Source organism: Cottoperca gobio, chromosome 20 (genome assembly GCF_900634415.1).
Source record: "Cottoperca gobio chromosome 20, fCotGob3.1, whole genome shotgun sequence".
Lineage (NCBI taxonomy): Eukaryota > Metazoa > Chordata > Actinopteri > Perciformes > Bovichtidae > Cottoperca > Cottoperca gobio.
Genome location: NC_041374.1, coordinates 6,787,376 through 6,815,015, shown reverse-complemented (window position 1 = coordinate 6,815,015; position 27,640 = coordinate 6,787,376). Strand labels below are relative to the sequence as shown.

General features: G+C 40.0%; 1 protein-coding gene across 1 annotated transcript; it reads left to right on the top strand.

Moving 5' to 3' along the window:
* On the top strand, nt 1-27,168 carry tmtopsb (teleost multiple tissue opsin b). The gene is given in 5 exon segments (XM_029458292.1): nt 1-487; nt 489-600; nt 6,439-6,767; nt 21,422-21,655; nt 25,956-27,168. Coding segments are annotated over 5 exon segments (1,242 nt in total). The 5' UTR covers nt 1-217; the 3' UTR covers nt 26,253-27,168.
* Nucleotides 27,169-27,640: the final 472 nt, after the last annotated feature.

Here is a 27,640-nt window from a genome sequence, read left to right as displayed (position 1 = left end):
ATGCTTTCTGAATCATCGCTCATTCGCCAAGTAACTCTCTTGATAGGCCAGTATTTATGAATCTCTTCTGCCACATGCGTGCACGGTGCAACAGTGAACTTCCCCGTGCGCCTTCGCTTCTCCAGATGGGTTAAGAGAGTCAACAGCACAGAAACCGGATGGTTCCGTCCCGCGGTGCAAACTTCGGGCTGGTGCAAACTTCGCGGCTCTGCCCGGTATGATCGTTTGCAACTTGAGCCTGAGCTGTGCGCAATGTCCTTGCGGCAGAGCCGGTGGCACGGCGGCAACGGATGGGTACGAGGAGGTGTCCGGTTCTCTCGCTTCTCCATCTTTGAGCCCGAAGGGTCACCTGGTGGTGGCGGTGTGCCTGGGCTTCATCGGCATCTTTGGGTTCCTCAGTAACTTCTTGGTGCTCCTGCTATTCTGCAGGTACCGGGCTCTGCGCACGCCCATGAACGTCCTCCTGGTGAGCATATCTGCGAGCGACCTTGCTGGTCAGCGTGTTGGGCACCCCGTTCAGCTTCGCGGCCAGCACCCAGGGGCGGTGGCTGATCGGACGCGCTGGGTGCGTTTGGTACGGGTTCGTTAACGCATGTTTAGGTAAGCAGCTGTTTTCATTTTTCTTTGGCATGTGCCACTGCAGACCAAAATAACACATATCAGGTTATTCAATAACGAATTGCATTTTTAAATTGAATTGTATTAGTACCTCTTGTCACCTGCAACTGTTGAACAAGAAATTAAATGTTGATTTTGCCACTTAACTCCTATTGCCAGTCAGACATGTCTGTGTGTAATTTCTGACATTGCCATTTATTCTAAAGATATTCACTCTAGGCTAAATGTTGCTGAAAGTGTGAACATCGAGGGCACCAAAATGATTTTTTTCAATCTGACCAACAACGTGCACTTTTATACAAAATGAATCAGTTTTTCATATTTAATTTAGAAATTTAAATATGACAATTGACAAAATTCAGGGTTCCTAGGTTTAGCAGCAGCACGCTCCCTGATAATATGATATATTTGCTCTGCTAATACGTTTTCTTGCTGTAGCAGCTTGCAAGGACTCAGGAGTATGAGGAAAATAAGCGTTCATCGCCTGCAGCAACAGGCAACACACAACTATCTCAAAACATTAACAACATAATTAAAACCTTGCAACTTCATTCTTAATTTCAATCAATTTAATTACAATAATATTAAGTTGTGAAGGTAATGTGGTGTTCACTGCTGGTCATGTTAATACTTGCATAAATATAATATGGTAATGTGTCATCATTCCGATTTTGTCCCAGAACTGACCTTTCAGGGAAAAAGACAGATGAGCGATGAATGCTAAAAAAAAGAAAAGAAATCGTAACAAATGGAAAAGGATTTTCTGATTGTATTATGTAACACATCTTGTTCCTCTCTTATCTTGATCCTTAGCGGTTGTGTCTGGTGTCTAAATGTGTGCATACAGCACTGTTGACAGAGCTCTTCACCACTGCTGGGCTCAAACCTGTGACCTCTCAGTTTCAGGAAAACATTCTAATTACTGCCAAAGCTTGATTAATGTCACCCCTCTGCTCAGAAAATAAGATGCTCATTTTCGAGCCGTTGGAGCGAAAACAACAAGAGGAGCGAGATGATTAGAGGGGATCCTGGGGGGGGGGGGGGTATCTCTGTGATTGAGTGCAAATGTACAATGAGTGAATAATCAAACTGGTAATAAACTAAAAGCAGGCTACAGTACGGCCTTCTTCTACTTTACTCACCTCCTCCTCATCTATCTCTGTTACTTTTACAGCTCTCTGTAGTGGTGTTGTTCTCTTTGGAGTCTGGACTTGAAGTACTGTGAGATGGAGTAGACTAATGTGTTGTTGCTTCTAAAAACGGTTGTTTCCTCTTTGGAGTCTGGACTTGGAGAAAAGTGTTGTTTCTCTTAAATAAGTTGTTCTTACCATGGAGTCTGGACTTTTAGTAAACCTCTGCTCAAACTCCAATATACAGCTACTGACAGGGTCAACAAGCTTTCCATTACGATCCTTGATGCTACAAGCATATCTTTCATTAAACTTGACATTCACTGTGCAGTTTATCCAAGGCCTGAGAACGTTCATGATTCACAATGTTTCTCAGTAAGGCGAGTTCAGAAGCGGCTGAAGGATAAACAAGCAGCAAAGCATCAAAACTGTTGAAAGAGACCTTAATGAGATGCTTTAAATATTGAATTTTGGACTGGGCTGATCATTACCTAGCACCCATAGCATTAAATATGTATGTAGTTTGGTCAGAACTCAATGATGATCAGATTGTGGAAAAACAAGACGTAGCTTATTTCACATTGTACTCTGGCTGATGGAAAGACGCTGATGCATTTGCTAGTCAAGAAGAAGCAAAAGTAATTATACATTGATCAATAGAAAATGAATCACCTTTAGTGGAGGTCAGTAACTTTTTTGATCAAAGTTAAATTTGATCCTTTCACTCTGCAGAGTTCAAACTAAGTTGTGCTTTACTGGAGAAAAGGTGCAGCCTGAAGAGGGGACTTAACTTGAATTGCATTGCCTCTCAAGAGTGCACATTAAGTATCTTTGTGTACATTCACTTTGTGCAATAGCTGAGCAAAGGTTTGGCATGCAAGTGGTTCCTTTATTGATGTATTTCATTACTAAAAATGACTTTTCGGGTTCCTTCAGAGTTCATGAAGTTCAATTTAAAACTTTTAAAGAGAATAGAATACAATTTAATACGTGTGTCCCAGAACAAAACTCTGATGGAAAACCAGTTAGTATCAAATCAAATTGATTTAATAGCCCAATATCACATTACACATTTGTCTCAGTGTGCTTTACAGACAGGTTACGACACCCTCTGTCCTTAGACCCTCGCATTGCACAAGGAAAAACTTCCTAAAAGAAACCCCATAATTAAAGGGGGAACAATGGAAGAAACCTCAGGGAGAGCAACTGAGGAGGGATCCCTCTCCCAGGATGGACAGACGTGCAATAGATGTCGTGTGTACAGGATAAACAACATAGTACAAATACAACATCCATGTGTCAGAACTGATGGTGTGATCGAAAAAGAAAGGATGAATCCAGGATAATGTCAAAAAGGCTTCCCGGTGTCTCCAAAAAATAAATAATAATATGTATATATATATATATATATATATATATATATATATACATATAGGATTATTCATTACTATATCATGTTTTTCTAGTAGTTTCCAGCAGTCTATAACAATATGTTCTAAACAATTCATTACATGAATTACACCCTGGTGACCCAGAAAAGCAGCATAAAATGAATGGATGAAAGTCTGATGGAGCCGACTGAAACTCCACAAAAGGATTGAGCAGTCTTCTGCGCATACTATCCTCTGTTGAAACAATCCCACTTTTAGTTTATAGATGTGTAATGTCTCTTGACAGATCAGAGACAAAACAAAGACATTATGGTCTATTGCAGGCAAGAGAAAACATTCAAAAGAAGTTGCTCCGATCGTCCGTGTCGAACACTGCCTATAAAATTATATATTTCTGACATTTAAATGCCAGTTTGTTACATAATGCAACTTTTGTTCTAAAAAACCCAACACAATCATTTTATTATTTTCTGTTTTCTAAATATAAGGGAGAGTTTTAATTGTTTCACAGTCTTGATGAGCAACAGCATTTGTTTACATGCAATGCATCAAACACTGCAGTGCTCCATAATTCAGCAGCAATAACTCTAGTTAAAGCAGGATAACAGCGTAACAGCCACATAGGACATGGACAGGTTGAAATTCCAAAATTTGAAGAAGAAATAAGCCCCCCCCCTGGCCATATGCAACTAAAATGATCAAAAAATTTTAAATAAAATAAGCAACCATAAATGTTCCTAGTGATGCATGAAGGTTAAGACTTTTATAAATGCAATTTATTCAAGTTTAATTCCTTATAAAGCCTTTTTTTAAGGTAGCTTAATTCAATGTTTTTCAAGACTTTTCAAAACCTGCAGATATCCTTAACAAGTACAACTGAACAACAGAAGCAAAAGTTATTTGTTACTTCCAAGATTCTCTTATCAATATCTCACCCGGAATACAGAGTCAGCCTGAATGAAGTCACTGGATCACCGACAGGACTCACGACAAACTAATAAGACACTGTCCACCTGCATATCGGTCAGATTTAAGAGCGTGGAGGAGCTACAGTTTAACGATTTTAAGTGTATTAGTGACATAAGGCAGTCTTTCCTTACAGCATAAATGTGCCTGACAAATCAATGAAAACGGACTTATTGAGACTTCATCTTTCTCCTGGACAAATATAACCCAGGTTTCACTAGTTAATCAATACTTCTAATTATATACATGTATATATACACAGATTCCTGCAAAAAGACTATATATTAACCTGGTCACTTGCAGTCAGTGCAAGTTTAAACTCTGTCTTTGTGAGCTGGAAGTTGTGCTGAGTGTGCAGCACCTAAGAAGAAACCGTCTGATTTGGTGTTTTTGATTTGCCATCAGTTGGATCTCAAGCAAGAAAAGAAGAAAAGAGGACAAAAGAGGGAGACGGAGGTGAGGTAGAAAGTAACGGCGGGAGAAAGAGGAAGAGGATAATACAGAAAGAGAGGGAGACAATGAAAGATGATTAGCTCCTGTGCTGACTCAGGTGTAGGACAGAGGACATTTCATTTTTTTTAAAAACATAAATCTGTTCCACACTGTCGTCTGGTGTGAGGAAGAATCAGGCCTCAGGTGGAAAAGCCATTAAAATGCATGGTGGAGAATCAAAGTGGGCTATGTTTGAATCAAAGCCAAGGTTAGGGACTGATACGTTTGCCCCGAATCCCCAACAGGCTCAGAGGAGAGACACCATTAAGCTATTAAGTTTCCCTGCTGTTGAGGTTGCAGACTATTCTTATTCAAATAATCCACTGAACTAGACTGGAGAAACCGTGTGTCGTTACTGTTCAGGATTTATTTAGACAGACAGGCAGATAAATAGATACTTTTAGAAACAAATAAGACAACGATTAGGGCTGCAGTTTCTTTTCCTTAGGAAGGTTCCTAACTGAGTGAAATGACCCGGATCACATTGTTCCTGATTTTGCCCACTGGATCCCAACATTTTTGGCGAGTGAATTTTGTAGCCAAGCTCCATGTGACCCCGTGTCAGAGGTTGCATGCAGTTCAATTAAATAGTGATGTCCCCTTCTCTGATTGTTTCCTTTTTAAATAGTTTTTCGATGCATTTTTCCAAGGAAAATACAAATATTTTAGGGACCCCCTCAGATCTATATTGTGACCCCTTTGGGGGACCTGATCCTCAGGTTGGGAACCACTTCTTTTGCTTGCTCCTGGAACCTCTAAACCTGAACGCTCTCATATGATGTTGTAAATGTTGCTTAACATCCTTTTTCCACTATGGTTACAGGTGGGTTTTTTTCTAACAGTTGCTACTTTTATTCTTCTGTTTCAAATTCACGTTTTAAAAAAATATGTAGGATTTGAAGATGTTGTGACTTTGGCGACTCCCAGTGGTGAAATCAAACATTGCAGGAGGTCGGCCAATCCATCCTACAGACTACAATTTATTCCATCAGAATAATTTGGAATTAATTAAGACATTAATTGATTTAAATGTCTTTTGTTTAATGTTGCTTTATAACTCAATTTAATATCAAATAACATATCCCACGTCATATTATCTTTTATTATTTTAACTTTGTATGTTAATGAAATATCTGTTTGACCCAAAAGGGTAGACTTTTGGAGTCCATATGTTTTATCTAACCAGAGAGCATAATGAATACAGAAGGCTCTTGCGCCCTCCACCCTACACACACACACACACACACACACACACACACACACACACACACACACACACACACTCTTTCATTTCAATAATTCTCAAGACTCTCATTCTTTGTCATGCACCCACTACCTGTCCGCCCGAAAAACATGCCACGGTGTAAGCTAATCAGAATACTTCATTATGCAAAGAGGTGCTTAAATAGTTTGTAATCAAAGTCTCCGTCCCTGAGAGACTTATGTTATGCAGGTATAGTGCGCCTGGACAAGCACTTTAGCCCGTATGTGCTGATTAGCACTGATTTAAGACTTGAGCAACAATTCACTGATGTAAAACACAATCATTGATTAGCAATTAATCAACGATAAATTGCTGGAATAATTTTTCACAGCAAACACGCCGAATATTTTATATTTTTTAAAACCAAAAGGGATATTATGAGGCCACCACACATGCAAATAAAATTAAGAAAAAGCATCAACATAAACAAAAAGATTCCAATTTTTTTGAGAAGCGCAGAAAGAATATTGATAAGTTACTTTATACTGTGATCCTTTTTTTTTGTCTTGTCACATTTATGGCACGCTATTTTGTTACACTTCTACTGACCACTTGTTTTGTACTTCCCCTTCCTCAGGCATCGTCTCCCTGATCACCCTGGCCGTTCTGTCCTACGAGCGTTACTGCACCATGATAAAGCCCACCATAGCTGACGGCAGAGACTACCGCCCAGCGCTTGGAGGGATCTGCTTCTCCTGGCTCTACTCTGTGGCCTGGACTGTGCCTCCGCTGCTGGGCTGGAGCAAATATGGGCCCGAGGGTCCCGGCACTACCTGCTCAGTGGATTGGAAGACCCAGACGCCAAACAATATCTCCTACATCGTCTCCCTGTTCACCTTCTGCCTGGTCCTGCCATTCTGCGTTATCCTCTACTCCTACAGCAAGCTGCTGCACGCCATCAGACAGGTGTGATTATGCAAATGTTTTTGTTTCCAAAGTGAGAAAGTTATGGTTAAAACTCTGTTATGAGTTGTACATTTCAGAGGAAGTGTCTACGAGCCAGTAAAAGCACTTCAAGGTAGATTTGACAAGAGAAACTTTATTTATAAGATCTTCAAATGCACCCCAGCAGTGCAGTCCCTTATCTGTGACCTAAGATGATCCTCTAAAGCAGGGGTGTCAAACTCATTTTAGTTCAGGGGCCACATGCAGCCCAATTTGATCTCAAGTGGGCCGGACCAGTAACATCACATCATAATAACCTGTAAATAACGAGATCTCAAAATGTTTCCCTTTGTTTTAGTGCAAAAAAGTACATTCTGAAAATGTTCACATTTAATGATCTTTTTACAAAACATTATGAAAGTGCAATTTCAACAATATTATGCCTCAGTTTATCATTTAGGTGCATTACAACTTACAGATCACAGTGTATCAGGCACAAAACATTTAGTCACAGGTATCTGGAACAATATAGTATTTTACTTTATGATCAAAACAACTTGTCGAGATATAGAAATCATTTTAAAATTACATTCATTTCCACATCTGTGTAGTAATCCTGACACACCACACAAATACAAACTAAAGTGGCAACTATTAAGGAAGAAGGTTAAGTTCTCCCCCTGCCTTGTACATTTATAAAATGTATGCTGCATTTTAAGTTAAGTTACTTACTCACTGTTTGCTCCTGAAACTTTGCATCTTTTAGCGTCACAAGTGCATCAATATCAGGCGTCAAATCCTGAGTAGCAGTCAGGAAGTCATTTAAGTGTTTGTGTGTGAGCCTTGAGCGCAGCTTTGTTTTGATGCTCATTACAGAGAAAGGTTGTTCACAAAGGTAGGTAGTCCCGAACATGCACAAAACCTTTGCAGCGAGGGCTGTGAATGTGGGGTACTCTGACAAGAGATGCTGATAAAAGGTGTCCAAGCCCGCGGAGGCAAATGTGTCCTTCAAATCTGAATCACACTGCAAGTTGATTACTTCAAGTTGGATCTCGACAGATCAGAAGCCTTGACCATGAACAGCGAGTTAAACACTGCAGTATGCTTTGATGCTAATGCTATTTCGCTAGCAATAAGGTAGCTTTCACTGCTGCATCGTCGATATCTCGGCTACGGGTATAAACAGACTGCTGTTTCTTCAGACCCGCTAACAATTCATGCATCTTCTCTCTTCTCAGTTGTCCTTGCAAGCTGTTGTATGTTTCGCCATGATGAGTCTCATAGTGGCGCCAAATATTATATTCTTTGAGCCCTGAAACCTGCCGCGAACACGCCGAGCACACAGCTTTCCCACTCACCTCTGTGAATAAATAGGAAACTGTAAACTTCACTCCGTGTCCACTTTTCTCCTTTTTTGACAGACATTTTGGGTAATGAGGTGTAATGTTGACAGAACCCGCGAGCTCCAGAAGTTCTTTTACCGGCAGCTCAGCATGAACAGTGTGCTTGCTTGGCAGTGTTGTGTGCGACCCCCAGTGGACACATTTGAAATAGCAGTTACTTGTATTGAACGTTTCTTTTAATCCTTAATGTCTTCGGGGCCATATGTTTGACACCCCTGCTCTAATGTCTCCAAAAGCCTCCAGCAAGTCTGAATTTTCAATTAGGGGACTGTGAAGTTGACAAGAGAAATGGAGCCATGCATCAGCTAATTTTAACAATCCGGTTTGACACCTCAACAAAGTTGTGTATCAAAGCTGCCAACACCAATTTATTCTTTTGACATCTGCTTCATACCGTCACAGCCTCCCGGAGATGCCACCGTGAGATCTTTCTGAAGTGTCTGAAGCCTATTTGCCAAATGTAATTTAAAACTTGACGCATGAACAGTAGGCGAAAGAGAGGTTAGGACATGATCGCATTTCTGGATGACTTTCCTGATATTGTTGCGTAACCGGTAAAGTGTTGTGTCTGCTCCTGTCGTGTATTTCATAAAGTCTGCATTCTGTGCTTACTTTTTTGGCACTTGCATTATGCAAACACCAGGGATGAAGGTTTGGGAGGTTTATGTAATACATGTCAAGATGCAGTTTGTGTGCGAGTACACATGCGTGCTTAGAAATATATAGGCATGTTTAGGTTCAGGTTTAATCTCTCTCGTTCAAACTCTGGATTGTGTTTGGAAAAAAGCAAAAGTAATAAAGAGAAGAAAGAGTTGGCAATCAAGACAGAAAGCTAAACTGAACCTAGTGATGCAAATGTGTTGTACAACAGTGAGACACGGCCCCCGTTAGCTTGAATAAGGTGTCATGGCAGCTTTTTTCTTTTTTTTAATCACACCATCAGTTCTGTCACATGGATGTTGTATTTATATTATGTTGTTTATCCTGTACACACGTCATCTATTGCACGTCTGTCCGTCCTGGGAGAGGGATCCCTCCTCAGTGCTCTCCCTGAGGTTTCTTCCATTGTTCCCCCTTTAATTATGGGGTTTCTTTTAGGAAGTTTTTCCTTGTGCAGTGCGAGGGTCTAAGGACAGAGGGTGTCGTATCCTGTACAGTCTGTAAAGCAAAGAGACAAATGAGACAAATGTGTAATTTATGATATTGGGCTATATAAATACATTTGATTTGATTTAGTTTGAGAGCTTGGGTGCAGGAACTCTTATTTTTCTGCACTTGGTACTTGTACTTGTGATTTATTGGTAATCTCTTCTTCAAGCCTAAATTGAAATGCAACCTAGGGCATTGACAGAGAGCTAACCAGGCTAATGTTGTGGAGCATAGTGTTAGTCATCAGCTGCTTCTCTCAAGCTTCACCCTCAGTTGGTCATTCATTAGCTGCTTGGCTACACAAGTACACCTAGTCACATCCCTACTAGTCTGACTCACCAGATGTAGAAGTATACTGTGGGAATAAGCCTGTCATTGGCCGCATATTTCAGGCAGCATTTTCTTCCCCTTCAGCTATCTGCATCTTAACGTTTCGCAAGGGCACAGTCGCTGCCTCCTGGGCTTAGCGCCGCACAGGACGCTTGTAATGGGTTTAAATGAATTACAAACAAGCCAGAGCGTTTTTACCCTATAGCAGAATAATAATGAGTGCAGCCGTAGTCATGCATAGCCAGCCCTATCGCCACAGTACGTACAGGCAGGTTGAGGCTCAGGATATGGAAGGCTAATATTTGACCAACTATCATACTTTTAACGACCACGAAGGACAATGTTGATATGTTAATAACAGCAGTTCTATGCACTGGCTGAGGCTGGATTGTTTTTAGCAGGTGCTAATGAATTTAAAAAATATGTATCACTCTGATAGTGCTACGTCCTTATGAGTGCTCTGATCAATAAATGTATTCTTTGATTATGAAACCGTAGCCTTATGTTATTACAGGCTGATATCTGGAGTTGCTGGACCTTGGTAGCCTTGCATATGAGATGTTTAGGGAACATCGGTAAATTGTACCGTCAACCGAGTCTATATATATATATATATGTGGTGCACAATAATGTAGGGACCAATAATTTAGGTAAGGCTAGCCCTTCTTTAGCACACATTACCCGCTGCCCCTGTATACAGGTGTACAGCTCGGCCAATATGACCTGACACTTTTCACCATTTCACTATGGTCATAGTTCAGTTTGATGAAATGGCCCCGCAATAAAGTCCCGAAAAATAAGGGTGTAATGACTACACATTTACAAAGTTTGACCACTGTATGACAGCAATGCCACATTTTCTAGTCTAGTAGTGTGATAATGTATTAAATATAGTGATGAAATATCTTCATATCTTCATGCAAACACTGTTTGTTGCCCCGACCTGTTTCTTACATGTTATGTGACTTTGAGTTCATCCATCTGTTTTTTAAGGCGTAATTTTAGGATTGTCTTTATATGTGACCATGTACCACATTGTTCGTCTCTGTGAGCCCTGGGTGCTGATGTGTTTGTATGGAATTCTAAAAGCATAATTGAATAGCAAGTATATTATTGGTTTCCTCAATATTGCAAAATAGTGCTCACTAGGAAGTGGGGGAAAGAATGAGATGTATGGTCGTTGCAATTGTACCTTTTTCCCTGCACCTGTTATGGTTGTATGAACTTTAAGTGGCGCACTGCTTGTATTCTTAAGATAAAAGGATGAATCAGATGTGAAAAAATGGATGGCAATGTTGGTCAGTCCATCACACTGCCTGAAATATCTCAACAACTATTGTATGGATGGTCATTCCCTGACTTTTTGTCCAGCGCCATCAGCAGGTTTTAGTTTTCACTTATTCTGTGAAACATCTACAGGATAGGATTTATAGAACATTTCGTACAACAAGGGCGGACTGTCCTCAGTGCGAGGGGTGCTGCTGCGACAATGGCAGCCCAACCGACCGACCCATCTTGAAACACGTAGTCCATCTCGTTTACCTTGCTTTGCGGGTCTCATTTTTTGCCGTGTCATCTCCATTCATAGCTATACAAATATATGATTAGATTGTTTACTAGAGCACACTATTGTTTAACTAGCCTCTTCATTTTGCTAGTGGCAGGAGAAAGACACAAACTTAAAGTGGCAAAAACAACATTTTTGCTTTTATTTATCATTATGAAGTATCGCTTGATTGCACAATGTTATGGCTACAGAATAATGACCCTATCGGTGTTTCCTTATAAACCTCGCTTCACAATGCAATACAGACTGCCGATGGGTCGCATTTATTTCACACCAAAAGCCCCAGACATATAGGCCTACACGCCATCACTTGCTAACAGATAGCATTTTCGCTAAGACGCAACTCAATAAAATAGCTTACAAGTAGACAATAGCTACAGCAGCGATCCCAAAGTAGCAGAATAACCGGAGTAATGTTAACTGTGGAAACTCTAACGTTACCGGGCAGAAGAGTAGTCAGGCTGCTAGTGCTAGCCCTGTTGCTAAGGATACATGAACAAGTGTTACACAGTTTATTTGGAAACAAATACAATGTGTCCTTTATTCTTGGTAGCTTTCAGGAAAACAGAAAGATCAGACAGCCGCACCAACGATACTATTTGAGGTTTGTGTGACAGTCAGATGGAACATAGTTCAACATAGGAATGTTCAAATCCCCTCAAGGGAAACATCTGTATGAGACCGAGCCATAAAAACATTCATGTGATCTAACAAATCTGAAAATAAAAAGCAATTAGGCAGCAGGATCAACCAACGGTGGTTATTTGTGTTTTCTTAAGGCCCTGTCACACATATCCATATGGCAGAAACGTATGCTACGTATTTTAGTTACAAGATCAACAACATGGTTAAAGAACTGACTTACACAACACTTCCTGTATGTATAATACAATGCAAAAAATACCAATTTCTGTTCAGGGTTAATTTCTGTCACTTTATACTGCATTCTCTTCAAAAGTCCAACATTTTTCCCCTCAGATTTGGACAACCATCCGTTGTCACGCCTGCCAGCTTGTCCCATTTCAGTCCCAACTTGTCCACACATGCATTTACCTCCGTGAACACATCACTCCCTGTTGTTGTCCCTCTCATTGACTGCATGGCTTCTGAAATGCCTCCTTTTTCTCCGGACATACGAGTGCTGCAGAATCCACCAAACACTCCTTGATAAACTCTCCTTCAGAAAACGGTTTACTTTTTCTAGCGATTTTGTAGGATAAGACATAACTTGTGTTGACAGCTGCATCTCTGGATGTGCAATGTTTTGAAAAAAGTCCTTGTTGGTTTTGCAGCTAGCAAAGCACCGACTCCTTTTCCCGCTTTTCATCAGACAAGTTCTTGAACGGCGACTCAAATTGTAATCCTTGAACACAGCGACCTGCGCACCACAAACTAAGCACAAGGCTTTACCTTTGACTTCTGTAAATAAATACTTAGCAGTCCATGTCTTCTTGAAAACGCGGCATTCTGTATCAATGTTTCTTATTTTGGCGTGAGCGGACATTTTGAGGGTTAGCATTACTTGTAGCTGTTCACGCGCGCATACGTAAAATATAATAATAATAGCAACACAGTTAGAAAGTTATTTACACCATGCACGCAATTCAATGGTGTTGCTTTTATTTTGAAAAGGGTGCTGTTTAAAAAATATATATATACTTTTTCATATGTTATAATTTACGATTGTCCTCACACGGGCCGGAAAGAATAAAATACCAATGCTTTATAGATAAGTCATACGCCATTATTGAAAGATCTTTTGGGTTGGCAGATGTAAATAAATCTCTCCGGGTAATGTTTATCTTCCTCCACACTTGCTTTGTGTTTTAGCATATGGATGACAATACACAGACATAACTTTAAATGAATGCCAGACTCTAAAAAACTATACATTTGAACGTTTTCTGTGAGCAGAATAGTAACTGAGTTCAGTCCCATTTTTGCCATTTCTTCTTCTTCTTTCAGTCAGTTTGCAGTTTTGGTGCCGCATACTAATGGCATTGTGGGAAAGTGGTTTGCGATTGTGTTGGTTGGTGAAGCCCAATTTTTGCAAGCCTGAAGGCAGATGGATAACTGTCTTTATCTCACATATTAGGTTTGCAAGTGCTTCATCTCGCTTGTAGCTGCATGAAGCACAGTCCACCACGCAAAGACCTGATTTAAATCTTAAATTCATAGCTGCAGGCTCTGCAGGATATTAAACTCATCCAAATGACCAAAACTGATAAGTAGTTCAACTTAATTAAAACAAACATGTTGTCAGAATCTCAAAACAAGAATTGTACAGATAACTGCTTCAGTTAATGAACTGATAACAATCCTAATCATTTTCACAGCTTTGTTATAATGTGATGATTTTGTAATCTAATGTTGTGTGAAGGTCTTTGGCAGAATCGTTAATTAACCGCAATAAAATAAAACTTTATGGGGAGACAGACAAGAGAAAATGCTCAAGGTAATCAACATTGGCATCAGGCGGGGATTGTGTTATGCATGTGTGTGTTTGGGTTTGCATGTCTGTACTGTTGTCCCTCAGCAGCCTTGGTGTAAGGTTACTTGGTGCGAAGAACATCCTCTGCCAACACAGCATGCATTTCTCTCACTTGCAGGGGACACACACACACAAAGTCACTCCCAGAGGTGTGTGTGTGTGTGTGTGTGTGTGTGTGTGTGTGTGTGTGTGTGTGGTTTACACTACTGAAGAGCTGATGTGCACCTTGTATGGTGCACCTCTGACTCTGTATGACTCAGTATGAATGTGAGTGAATGGGTGAATGACATGTGTTGTAAAGCACTTTGAGTGATTGTAAAAGATTGGGGAAAGTGCTATATAAAAGCAGTCCATTTATTTAAATTAAATTAAAAAATGTAAAAAATATTAGATTATTTATAAACTTCTAATTTACTCAAAGGTTTAGGTTTTTGAAGGGATTACGGATTACTCTTCAGTACACGGACACTTTCCGTACATTTGTTATTTGTTGTATAGTTATTTTTATCTTTTTCATACTATGAAATATATTTACTACAACTTTTATAATAAACAATTGGAAGATATAACAGTTTCTGGGAGCTGAAATAATTTACCGGCCAGACAGGTTTCTTACCAGCCAAGAATAATACATTTTCTTTTTACATGTCATCTTGGTCTCCATCAACATCATAGTGAGTGCAGTAATAACAGTAACCTAACTATGTAAAGATATTATTTCAACCGTTTCAACACTAAAGTGTAACATATTTGAATTGATGCCTTAAATGCTTTTATCAATGCTTTTATTAAGATGTACAAGAAGACAAGTAACTTGTACAATACAATTCAAGAAACATGGTATCAGGAGTCAATAGAGGGTAGAGCACCTCTCCTCCGCTGTGACATGGTGATGTTGTGGTGATGTTGTGGCAGTTGGGTGTAGTAACAGAGCAGTCTGTTTGGGAGTCGGGATGAGCTCAGCTGGATATCAGCGACAGAACATTTAGCATGCTGGTCTCCTGGTTTGGGACCGTTTGTAGTAGGTTGGTCCAGGTGACACAGAACAACATTGTGCTAATCCAATGCGAGTTGAGTGAAGAGTGAAAAGGCGATAAACTGTTTGTGGCACGAGAACTCTCCCGTCTGTCGGTCCTTGTTCAGTCGCCGATTATGGAAGTCCCCTGTCCACAGTCCGGCTGCGGACAGGAGAGTGGCTCCTGAACATGGACTGACGGAAGAGAGAATCACTCGGTGTCTTCAGGCGAACTGAACCAGTTAACTTGCTGGGCTTCACCTGTCGCTCTGTCACTCGACTGCTCTGGATCATCCCAACGTCGCTCCTCGTCACCCAGACCGAGCATACTGTTCAGGGGTCTTATCCACAGCTAAGTCGCTCCAACACTCTCCAGCAGACGGCTACTACCACAGACATCATATTTGTTTGTCAAGCGAGGTGAGGGTCTACACACACTACACTCTAGTCGACACAGCTGCAGCAGCAGAGTGTCCTTTTGGTCCATGAGAGGAAGCGCTTGAAGACGTTTTTCTTTTTGTTGCTCTTCTCCCTCTCTGGCACACCTTCTACCTCACTGGCGGTAACCTCTGGCCTGAAAACACACAAACAGTTATTATACGATTCCCTTATCTGCTCTAATCATGGACTCACTTCTCCATTCTCTCCTCAATCTGACATTGTTAAAGGAAATAATCTCACCAAGCTTCACGTGGCTGCTCCTTCTCCTCAGTGCACGGCGTACAGCACTCAGGTGGTGTTGGCTGCACCATGATTTCACCGGGAGGGAGAGTTGGGGAGGTGGTTTCACAAGTGGTAGTTGTGCCATCCATGCTGTGGAATTAAGATGCATGCAATTAATCAAAGGTTGTTTCATCCCAGCTGAGTAGGAACTCATCCATCTCTTACTTTTCTTTGAAAAGAGATAAATGTAGCCAACTAAATGAAATAACATGCTAATGATCATTAGGGTTAGGGTCGAAACCCAGCTCCATGTAAGAACCAAATCTAAAATTTGAAGTGGAGGGGGCTCACTTTAACCTCCCTGGGCTGAAAACATACAGTTTTTAAACAATTCCCTTCTCTGCTCTAATCATGGCCTCACTTCTCCATTATCTCCTCAATCTGACATTATTAAAGGAAATCATCTCACCAAGCTTCAAGTGGCTGCTCCTTCTCCTCAGTGCACGGCGTACAGCACTCAGGTGGTGTTGGCTGCACCATGATTTCACCGGGAGGGAGAGTTGGGGAGGTAGTTTCACAAGTGGTAGTTGTGCCATCCATGCTGTGGAATTAAGATGCATGCAATTAATCAAAGGTTGTTTCATCCCAGCTGAGTAGGAACTCATCCATCTCTTACTTTTCTTTGAAAAGAGATAAATGTAGCCAACTAAATGAAATAACATGCTGATGATCATTAGGGTTAGGGTCGAAACTGGGCTACAAGTAAGAACCTAATCCAAAATTTGAGGTGGAGGGGGTTCACTTTAACCTCCCTGGGATGATCCACTGGACTATTTTTTAGAAAGGACATACATAGTTTTTAAATTATTCCCTTATCTGCTGTAATCATGGCCTCACTTCTCCATTCTCTCCTCAATCTGACATTGTTAAAGGAAATCATCTCACCAAGCTTCACGTGGCTGCTCCTTCTCCTCAGTGTACGGCGTACAGCACTCAGGCGGTGCTGGCTGCACCATGATTACACCGGGAGGGAGAGTTGGTGAGGTTGTTTCACCAATTCCACTGGTGTCACTCATGCTGTGGAATTAAGATACATGCAATTAATCAAAGGTTGTTTCATCCCAGCTGAGTAGGAACTCATCCGTCTCTTACTTTTCTTTGAAAAGAGATAAATGTAGCCAAGTAAACTAAAGTATTTCGATTTAATTATGCTAACATTAGATACTTACAAAGCCAACAGACATATTTAGCATTACGAAAACAAGTTAGCTAGGACGTTCGCAAACATTAGTTGATGTTAGCTGTTCATGTAAACACATCTCCATATTGTACATTGTAAATGTGACTCATCAAGTTCTCACACACTTTCTACATGAAGGAGAAATAAACAGGGACTTACCTGAATCACAGATATGTTGAATCAGTTGAGGTGATTTCTTTTTTGACAAGAGTTTCTTTGAGTTGAGAGATAATGTTGTTCTCTGTCCACTTGTCCAAGGTAAAGTGACTACCTGGCACACACAGCCTGTACTTGGGACATGAGTTCTAGAGTTCTGCTCATATGATGTCGTGTTCCAAAGTTCTGATGCTTTGTCATGGAATACAAATAGTTCCAAATTATGCTAATGAGATACTCTTCACCAAAGTAACCAAATTCAAAACATAACTCTGAATTAATTCAATGTAAGTTTATTTTCTCAACTTTTAGAACAGGGGTGTTCAACTCATTTTAGTTCAGGGGCCACATGCAGCCCACTTTGATCACAGCACAATAACCTATAAATAAAGAAAAATAAGTGCAATTTCAACAATATTATGCCTCAGTTTATCATTTGTGTGCATTACAACTTTCAGATCACAGTGTATCTACAAAGGCACAATAGTGTGTGTGTGTGTGTGTGTGTGTGTGTGTGTGTGTGTGTGTGTGTGTGTGTGTGTGTGTGTGTGTGTGTGTGTGTGTGTGTGTGTATGTGTGTGTGTGTGTGTGTGTGTGTGTGTGTGTGTGTGTGCACGATGAAACCGGCGGGATTCTTCAGGGTTTCACAGTTCTTCCTCTCATTGTGAGCTTTATTTGTTTTTATGATATTCATAATAATTTGATTGGTGTTAAATAATCAAACAGCTTTTTGTTTATCATAAATATGCATTACAATGTAGCTGTTCATGCACCTGCATATTTCTCTATCTGGATTATATGATTTGTTTACTTTTTCATATCATGGATATTACACTAATAGCTTGCATTTGCAAGAGAGATTACATCTGCATCAGTGCTTTTCTCTGCTCCGTAGTAGATTTGCCATACTGTCTAATCAAAACAGCAGGACTAACCCTGAATAATCAAGTATTTGCCATTCGAACTAAGGAGCCTGATTTGACTGCCAATCTCACATTTGAATCGTTGCGGTACAATATTATTTGAACATGTTTGTGGAAAGTTCTGAATGTATACAGGAATATGTAAATGTGTAATGGGATTTGTGGTTGTATAAAGAAATCACTTATTGTGCATTTCTGAAATTATGTAAAGCAAAAAAAACAATATAAATACATTTTCTTTAGCAACAACAGGTGCTTTTTTCATAACTAGTTCTCTCTCATTTGGTTAGAGTGGGCTCATCAATGTGTGTATGTCTTCATATTCAAATCAATAGTTAAACATTTTTGGAAACACAAATTTGCTGTCTTGCCAGAAATGAGATAAGTTAATTATTTTATTGTTCCTTTTACTAATACCTTTCCTTCTCTTTTACCGCTTGCTACCCTGATGGTCCCATGTGCAGCTCATGCTTAGAAAAATTATAGCACATGTCCTTGATCATGTGACAGTACCTGGTCTATTATTGACCTGACACTGTCACATGTCGTAACAAATTACAGTTCTTGCCACATCCTCTGCACCCTGCCATTAAGAATGACTCCAGGCAGTGGGTGCAGAAGCCTCAAATCTTATGACGTCTTTGACAACAATTGAGAGGGTGCAGTTTGATCAGAGTAACATGGACGTGATGATTAAGTTCTTCAAATCGTTGTTCAAAAGGATAGCAGCTCAAATATTGAGGCCTTGTGAAAAAGCTGGCTTTCTTAACATTGCCACATACAAGCTGCTCTGTGCTTTGGTAGGACTGTTGGTAGGACATAATTTGGGTCATTCACTAATGAATTTGCTTTAGTTTCTCAATATACACTCAATATACACACTCCACTGCAGGTTTTAGCCTTACAGTTACATTAGTGTCCAACAGTTGCAAGCAGAGAACTCCTCTTGGTGAGTTCAAGAATGCTCAGACATCTGAGACTTATGAGTGAGATGCCAAATAGCAGTCTTTTAAATAAATACAATTGTTGTGATTATTTTAATGATGTCCATGTATGACTCTTTGATGTTCTCACATAGTAGAATGGCCTCAGTTCCGAGCAAAAGTGACGTCGTACGGTAAGCGCGTGTTGTCATTTCCGCTTTACTGTGACTGTGTCCGCCCCACGACCACTTAAATTAATAAAATCAATAGTAAACAGAAGAAGAATTATACATAAGAGAGCCACAGCTCTAGATCGCTCAGTAGTGACGACTTCATGAGCTTCTTTAATGATAAAATTATTAGTTAATTAATTATTAGAGACAAAAATAATCACCTCCTGCCTTCAATTTATATCGACTTATCTTCTAAAACCAGGGGATTGGGCTGCTAGAGTGGTCGTCCACCGGTCGGAGGGTCAGCGGTTCAATTCCTGGCCACTGTGGCCAATCTTTGGCAAGAACCTGAACCCGAATTGGCATGGCCAACGGTGTGTAAATGTTTAACACTACTAATGAGCAGGTAACACTTTGCATGTACGGTAGCCTCTGACTCTGTATGAATGAGTGAATGTGATTTGATTTGATTTGGAGAAGCGCTATATTAATGCAGTCCATTTACCAACGTTCTCTACTTGGACCTATTCTATTCACTTCATATATGCTTCCTTTGGGCAATATTATAAGGAACCACACCGTAAACTTTCATTGTTATGCCGATGATACCCAATTATATCTATCACCTCTGAAACTCATATTCTAATGATATAGTAACTCTGGATGGCATTCATTTGGCCTCCAGCACCACCGTAAGGAATCTCAGCGTTATCTTTGATCAGGATATTTCCTTTAACTCCCACATAAAACACGCTTTAAGGATGTGATCACATTCTGTCACATGGATTGTCTATGCTGTATTTTTACTATGTTGTTTATTCTCAACAAACGACATCTATTGCATGTCTGGGTGTTTGATTCTCCACATGGTTAGGCCAAGCCCGATGTCTTTAACACTGAACTCAGTGTTGGGTTCAGTTGGGTTCAACTAAATTACAGAAACCTCATCAAAATACTTCAGGGATTATCATTTATTTTTCATTGTCCCCTTTCTCCCTCTGGCGTCTGCCTATTGATTAGCTAATACTAGATAAGACCCGCCTTCTTGAAGCTGGCAACCAATCAAAATGACAAATGACCGTGAAATTGACATTAAAAACTATTTTCGAGGACTGATGTTTACTTGTTTGTTCTCTTCATTCAACTTTGAGACATAGTTTGCCATCTATCAGTTCTTGGATATGAGAACATCCTTGCATTTACCTCCAATGAGAGTTTTAAAAATCGACCCTGCTCGCAACTGCTCTACCATTTAACAAAACATACAACAAATATTTTCTTCCCTGTACGTTTTTTTTCAAAATAAATGAAAGAAACAGCTAGGGAGGTGGGGAGTATAATTTGTAGATAAAGGGCTAAAACATCAAAACCACCATAATGACCTTTACATTGAAATAGCTTTTAAAATATATTAAGTAAGCCTCATGTAAAAGTTAATGTGAGAGATGTGCCTTGATTTAAATTGGAACATTTGTTGTCCACGTTGTGTCTTTATCTCTATAGCTGATGCACATACAGATACACAGCTTCATACAATATCACACTTTGCATAAAACATGAGTGGTCACTCAGAGAATTGGCATCATTGGCTCTTCTTGTATTGCAGAGTTGTATAACATGTATAACTTAATCACAACTGCATAGACCCAAACCGAGGTCTCAATCATTCTCATTCCTCTCTCTAAATTATATTGCCCAATTGTGTGAATAATAATAATTCTTAATGCAGGTAACCATTTTTGGACGAGAGAGTGTAGCTGAGGAGGGATACGCATTGCTACGCGATGGAAGAAGACTTGAAACTAGCGACTGAGACCATAGCTCATGTTTACAATGTTTAGTGAGATAATAAATCAATTTTCTTATAGACTTCTATACAACTGGACTTCTTTTTGTAACCAGATGAGTCACCCCCTGCTGGCCATGAGAAATAATGCAAGTTTAAGGCACTTCTGCAGTGGCTTTGCTTTTCAGAACCAGAGGTTGCCAGAGGTGTTTGAGACAGGTCGAAATATGGCAAACTTCCCAGGTGACTGTGCAGATATAAGAGAATGGGAAAAGCTTTTATTTTCTTGGGAAAAGTTAGAAGTATTAGAAGTATTGCCATTGATGTATGCATCCAATTTTATTGTTGCTCCCTTACAGTTGGATTATTTGGAGCTGGAATGTATTAAATTCTAGAGGAGTTGCATCTTCAGGCCATTCAATATTGGTATTTAACTGTGGAAGGCAGGCGGAGTAAGGTAAATGTCCAGCTGATTCACAGTGTAGCAACAAAAAAAGTCTCAATATTTTTAGAATAGCCTAATTCTCTAGTGTAGTCTGTCACCTACTGTATATGTTAAAACCTTCAAAATCTTCTTTTTTAGTTAAACACTGCATCATAACTGTAGGTTGTGGGCTGTGTTTTCTGCTGGCGGGTGTTTTTTTGCTTGGTGAGAACACCAGCTGGGGAATAGCTTGTACATAAATTGCCCCTAGGTACAGAACACACTGATAGAGAACAACTAGAATTATCTGCTGAATTTTCAGGATAAATCAATTAGAGTTCACACTGTGGAATATGTTTTTCTTTTATTCTTACCTTGCCTATGTTTGTTTGTTTTGAGTCTATGCCCCAATAAAGTTTTTACCTCTCCCAGGTCCGCAGTGTGAGTTCAGTGGTAAACCGTCGCAGAGAGCTGCGGGTGCTGGTTATGGTTGTCACGATGGTGGTGTGCTACCTGGTCTGCTGGCTGCCTTACGGAGTGGCAGCTCTGCTCGCAACCTTCGGCCCCCGTGACCTTTTGACCCCGCAGGCGAGCATCATGCCGTCGCTGCTGGCCAAGTTCTCCACTGTCATCAACCCTTTTATCTATATATTCATGAACAAACAGGTGAGTTATCGCTCTTTTCCTCAGTTTAATGGTGTTACGGTTTTCTTCTTCCATTTTCTTCATCCATTCCATTCCATTTTTTCTTCCTCGATGTGTCTTCTGTCTGTTTTCTTACTGGAACAAAATGTTAGAAAAAAAGTTATACACGCATAATAGTAGTTAAGATTTAGGCATGACTAACGATTGGACCAAGTCTGCTTCAGTCAGTGTTAAATTCTTGATGTATTCTCATCAACCTTTTGACATGTTGGATTTTTGTATGTGGAATTGGAACTATTGTCAAACTTGTTTAGATCAATGTCTGCTTTTGTTATGGTAAATAGGGGGGTTTAAAGTAAAGTGTTGCCTTTTTGGGTGAAGTGATATCCTAAACTAAACTAGCAGCCAGTCATAGCAGGTTCACAGCCAGGGGAGGTTAATGTGGGTGCAAGCAGAGAGGAGTCTCTCCATCTGCTGACTCCTCATTTACACCTTCAAACAGAACATACGCTCCCACATCCCGCCATGAATACACTTAAAGGCATTCACACACACACACACACACACACACACACACACACACACACACACACACACACACACACACACACACACACACACTTAAAGGATGTCAAAGCCACAACCACCCCCCCTCCCCCACCGCCTGTGCAGTTGTGATATACATCACTGACATTCAAGCACAGCGCAGGAAAAAAGGGGAAGAGGAAGTAATTTGGTTAATGTTAATGTGTGTAAGGTTAATGTAACCGGTCGTCCTAATTGGCGGCAGAGAAAACTTCAAGGTGCTTTGTGCAGCATTTGCTCCTTCAATAAATCATTACCACAGTCATTAGTAGATTAGTTTAATAACTGCAAACAAATATGAGCATCACAGAGAGGTCAGCTCATGCGTGACTCCACACTGCTTGGGACATTTTGAGAAGCTTTTCTTTCATCCCTCTGCAAATTTTATTAAATGAAACAGTACAAGAGGGGAACCATGATTACTGTGAGTATTAAATTAGTTAGTTATCCTTCCTCTCATGACGTTTACAGTCCTTCTAGCCGCCTTGGGCTCCTAAAAATTATGTTCTCATACAAAGAAAAAGCATTGTCAATTACGCTTTGAGGGAAACTTATTTTCTCCCATATTACATTTGTTTTTGACGTATCACAAATACTTTTATAATTAAAGTCTGAGGAAGCTATGGACCCTAGGTGGTCAGGGGTGGATGGGTAGGTCAAACAAACACTGGACTTCCCCTCAGTCATTATTTTAATTTACACTGTAACTTAAATAACTTGTTAAACTGTATATTTATTAACCTCTTAGGGAATTTACCCGAAAGCACTTACAAACAACATACCCAAAGTAAATTGAAAGCTGCTCTTCTCTCTTTTTGTTCTTGAAAAACAGTGAAGAATCACTCCAAGTGCTTCTGGCACTGAGTAATAGTGGTCTGAATATACTGAATTTGAAGAAAATACACTCCGCCTGGAGTTTGTTGTTGAAAAAGATGCCTGAAGATGGGTATAGCTGGTAGTGGTGAGCTGGAAAGCACAATATGAACATAGCACCAAGTGTTACCAAGTTCAGGTTAAAATGTCAGATAAAAAGGGACACAAACTTAACTTATTAGACAGGTTTTTCTAAGAGTAACACCAGGCGTTCACAAGCTTTTTTAGTCAAAACGTAATTGAGAATGAAGTTTAGTTGCGTGAGAATGTAATTCTGGAGAAGGCAGAAAGCATAATGTTGTAAGACAAGAAGTTGTGTCGAAATTAAGGGAAGAAAAAAGAGAAAAGAAGCAATAAAGAGGAGTTAGGAAGGGCAAATAGGTAAATCAATTAAAGAAAGCAGGGAAGGAGAATAAAACATTGAGGAGTGAAAGTAAGAAGAGATAAAAGTAGCAGGAAGGAACAAGAAGAAAGTGTTAAGATACTGTAGGTAGAAATAAAGTAGTTGTGGAGGCAAGACGGAAACAAGAAGGAAAAGATATGTGATGTGAAAGATGTGATTACAAGTATGCAATGCAAGGAGGAAAAGATGAAGAAAGAGTAATAAATTAAAAAACATCAAGATGAACTGCAGGTGCTGAAAGAGAAAGGTGAGGTTCGGGACTAGCATAGGAAGAAAGCTCTTTTTAATCCGCAAAAGGTAACGTAGCTTTGATTTTGATTAGCGTGTGTTGCTATCAGGGAGCAACACACTGCGGCGGTGACCTTTCCTTCTTCTCACGCTCACTCTTTTATCTGTCTGTCACTTTTTATCTACTTCTACCTCAGTCTGTCTCCTCTGTTGGACTGACTGTCTATTTGTCATTTTTGTAGCTTAGGAGACATTTAACTTTCTTTGATGACTTGACATGTCCCAACTATCTTACACAGATAAATGCACAGGAGGCAACACTGTGTGGCACTTTCAGTCTTCAGTTCCTCCCAGCCCATAACTATGGCAGCAGTGTGTTGAGGCGAGTTGAAGACTTCAAGCGCTGCACAGATTCAAGCCCCGGACCTGAGCTGTCATCATGTCAATTTCACCTCTACTGCCGTTAGCATTTTTCTTCAACAGGTGCCATTGCTGATATTTTTCTGTGAATGTGTTTTTAAATTTCAAATTTGCCCTGTCCTGTCCAGTAAACGTAACTTGTTTTCTGCCCTGTTAAAAATGTGTTAATATTGTAATTTTATTATTTGTATTTATTTATTTTTCTTTGCCTGAAAAAGCTAATACTACATTAAGTCTAAGGAAATAAATAAAATATGCAGCCCTGGATACATCATGGCATTTCATTGCTGCTTCCCACCAGAGGGCATCTGTTTGTATTTCAGCCACTATAATGCTATAGTGACATGTAACAAGGCATAACGGCGTGTAACTGTCAAGAAAATAGGTCTTAAAATCCCAATCTGTGCTGGTTTTTACCTGTAATCCCTCATGACATCAGCGTGTCCTTCTGATCCTCTATTCTTCGGTTTTCTATTCTTTATTCAACTCAGACATGGCTTTCTCCTTTACACTTCCAAACCCCTCTTTATTTATTTATTTATTTATTTTCTTCCCCCCAAACTCAGCTCTCCACTAGATTAATACATTGGGATTTAAAACATTAGAAGATTTGAAACGGAGTGCTAATTCCGAAAGCTGCATCATTTCCTTGGGTTACAAAAATTAATTGGCTCATGTGATGAATTTTCAACTGCTTAAGTATCTTAGTTAAAAAGCACCACAGATTGGTCTCGTTTTGTCAAATCAATCTCTGGGTGGAAACATGCTGGAGGAAACTACTCGCTCTCATGATCTAATGAGATGTACTGAAGTGTCATATTTCATGCAGCACTCCATGCTTGGATTTCGGCGCCCTGGGGAAATGTAGTTGACTTAAAGTATACGTGTGGAACCAGAGAGTATACTAAGTACACTACGTTTATCCAGGGGAGCACGCTGCCTGCTCGACTCCCAACGTGGAGGAAGGAAGAAGGTCAGTAGAACTGTTCAACACGTACAAATCATAATAATGTATATAATAATTGACATACTCCTGATACTGATTAGTCTACTTATACTATTACAACTACTACTGTGACTCACTACTAACACTAGTTGTTGTGCTTCTACCACTGCTACCTTCACTGTTCTTCTCTTTGTTACTCGTGCTAATACTGTACCTTCCACTGCTACCACACAGTCTGTTATTACTTCATCTACTAGATACTAGTTTAGCTGTTGCTAACGTAAACATGTGCACAGACTCACTTTGAAACCCAAGAAGCAACGGCACGAGCACATCACGAATGGGCACTGCACTAGTACTGGATTGATTTTTAATAACTTTAATGTAGACTACTGGAAGGGTGCACTGTGGAGCTGTATTTTCTAGGAAAATAGAAGTATCGGTTTGGGACACGGTATTGGCAGATACTCAATATTAAATGACTCAGATCAGGATCGGGGGCTAAAACAAATTGATCGGGACATTCCTAGTCCCATATGCCAAGAGACTAAATATAGTAGGATAAGAAAATCTCAGAAACTACAAGGAGCACTATCAAGTATTTGGAGTCTATGAACTCAAAGAGTTAATTATAAAAGATATCCACACATTTGCAGTTTAAAAACACAATGTTAGCATTCTTCCTCATTTCGACTATCGATATGAGATGAGATTTTTCATGTGAGCTTGCCCAAAGTATGTCCGTACCGTACGATTTCAAGACTTTTTAGACCAATCAGAACAAATGTGGCATTTTTCCTTATCTTAGTCAACATAGTCTTTGGGCACAAATGAATGACAGAAATCTTGTATGTGTCTGTGTGTAGTTCTACAGATGTTTCAGAGGGTTCCTTAACTGCTCCACCCCTGAGAGAGGCTCCACCCTAAAGACATTTTCACGGCCGACCAAGACGCTCCGCACCATCCGCCAGGACAAGGAACACCACGTGACCAATCCTGCCCCATCCTCCGCCCTGCCCACCCCCAACTCCATACACGAGTCCTCTAAGAGAGCCAATTGCGCGTCTCCGTCTCCATCGAATCGACACTCTGCTGCTTCACACAACCCTGCTGCTAACACCCCCAAACCCAAACTGATTCTTGTGGCTCACTACAGGGAATAAAAACAGCGAAACAACAACAGGAAGTGAAGGTGTACAGAGAGGAAAGTGACGAGCAGGGCGCAGGTCTCCGATTAACAAGCAAATCTTCTAAATAGAAGAAAAGTTGGAGTCGCAGTAGGATTTAAAAATACAAACTGGGACGTTTTAATCCCAGAACAGGCTATCATTGCTCCGTGAAGTGGTCAAACAGGGATACACACAAAATGCCAGTCTCATGGTGTTTACCAGAAGCACTGTATACACAGCAGGAGAATAGGGCTAAGCATAGTGCTTCATGTTAAGATTACACACAAAAGAATCCACATAAATAGGTCAAGATTTTTGCTTGTATTAAAAAGTATCTTTGTTACGTTAATAAATAATGTTCTTTCCTAATCTGAGAAATAATTCAGAAACAATTTGAAGAAGCATAGCGTTCTTTGGCAGAGATTTCATAAATCATTCGGTGTTTTTTTGTGTAAATGATGCAATGACATATTTTGTCAGCTCAAGTGTGTAGCTTTACTCTTAGCAGGATTATTCTTTCTTTTTTATATGATTATATGGTTGAAGAAGCGGGTAAGCATTTTTTCCTGACCCCATTTCCATGTGTGATATTTGAGGATTTGATACAGAGTATTAAATATTTGTCGAACAATTTTATGCAATTTAGAACCGAGAAGGTTTTTATCATGCCTTTATTTACTTTGCTGTATATAGGCCCTCTGTCTTTAATGCTGGGACTGTTATGAAAGCCATTAAAAGGGACATTTCACCATGTTATTAGGGACATGTAAAGAGATTTCACTGTTTTGAGTTGTCTTGATGTTTCTGAATCTTTTGTTTCTCTTTGTTTAGTGGTAATGTGGTTTTGTGTTGTGGCCCAATGTATGTTCATTTGCTTATGTAACATAAATTACATCATGTCACAAACAGATTTGACTGTCTCAATCTTTTTCTATTAACTTCACCCAGAGTGTGTGTCAGTGTCGGAGCTCAGTGAAAGTGTTTCTTTCATTCTCAGTTTCCTCCACGTGTTGATTAATCCATGAATTATCAGGCATTGTTTACGTGGAGGGAAGCAGATAACCGTTCTACAGAACAGCCCTCGACTCGGTGAGAAACATCACTTGGAGTGTTAGAGTAGAATATAACAAGTGACAGCCGTGAATGAAGGAAATGAGCTGTGGGGTGCAAACACACACACACACACACACAGGCAAAACATTTATGTCTCGCTGCACATCTGTGCAGTTGGTCAGGGTATACTTTTAGAGTTTGGGTGAAGTATTTATATTCGGGTATTCAATTACTACGGTACGGTGTTCCAAATACAACACCAGATGATTGTGGTGGCCTTGCTGTTAGCTATCAGAACTTCTAGATCACAGAACTCCCCCTCCCCCAGT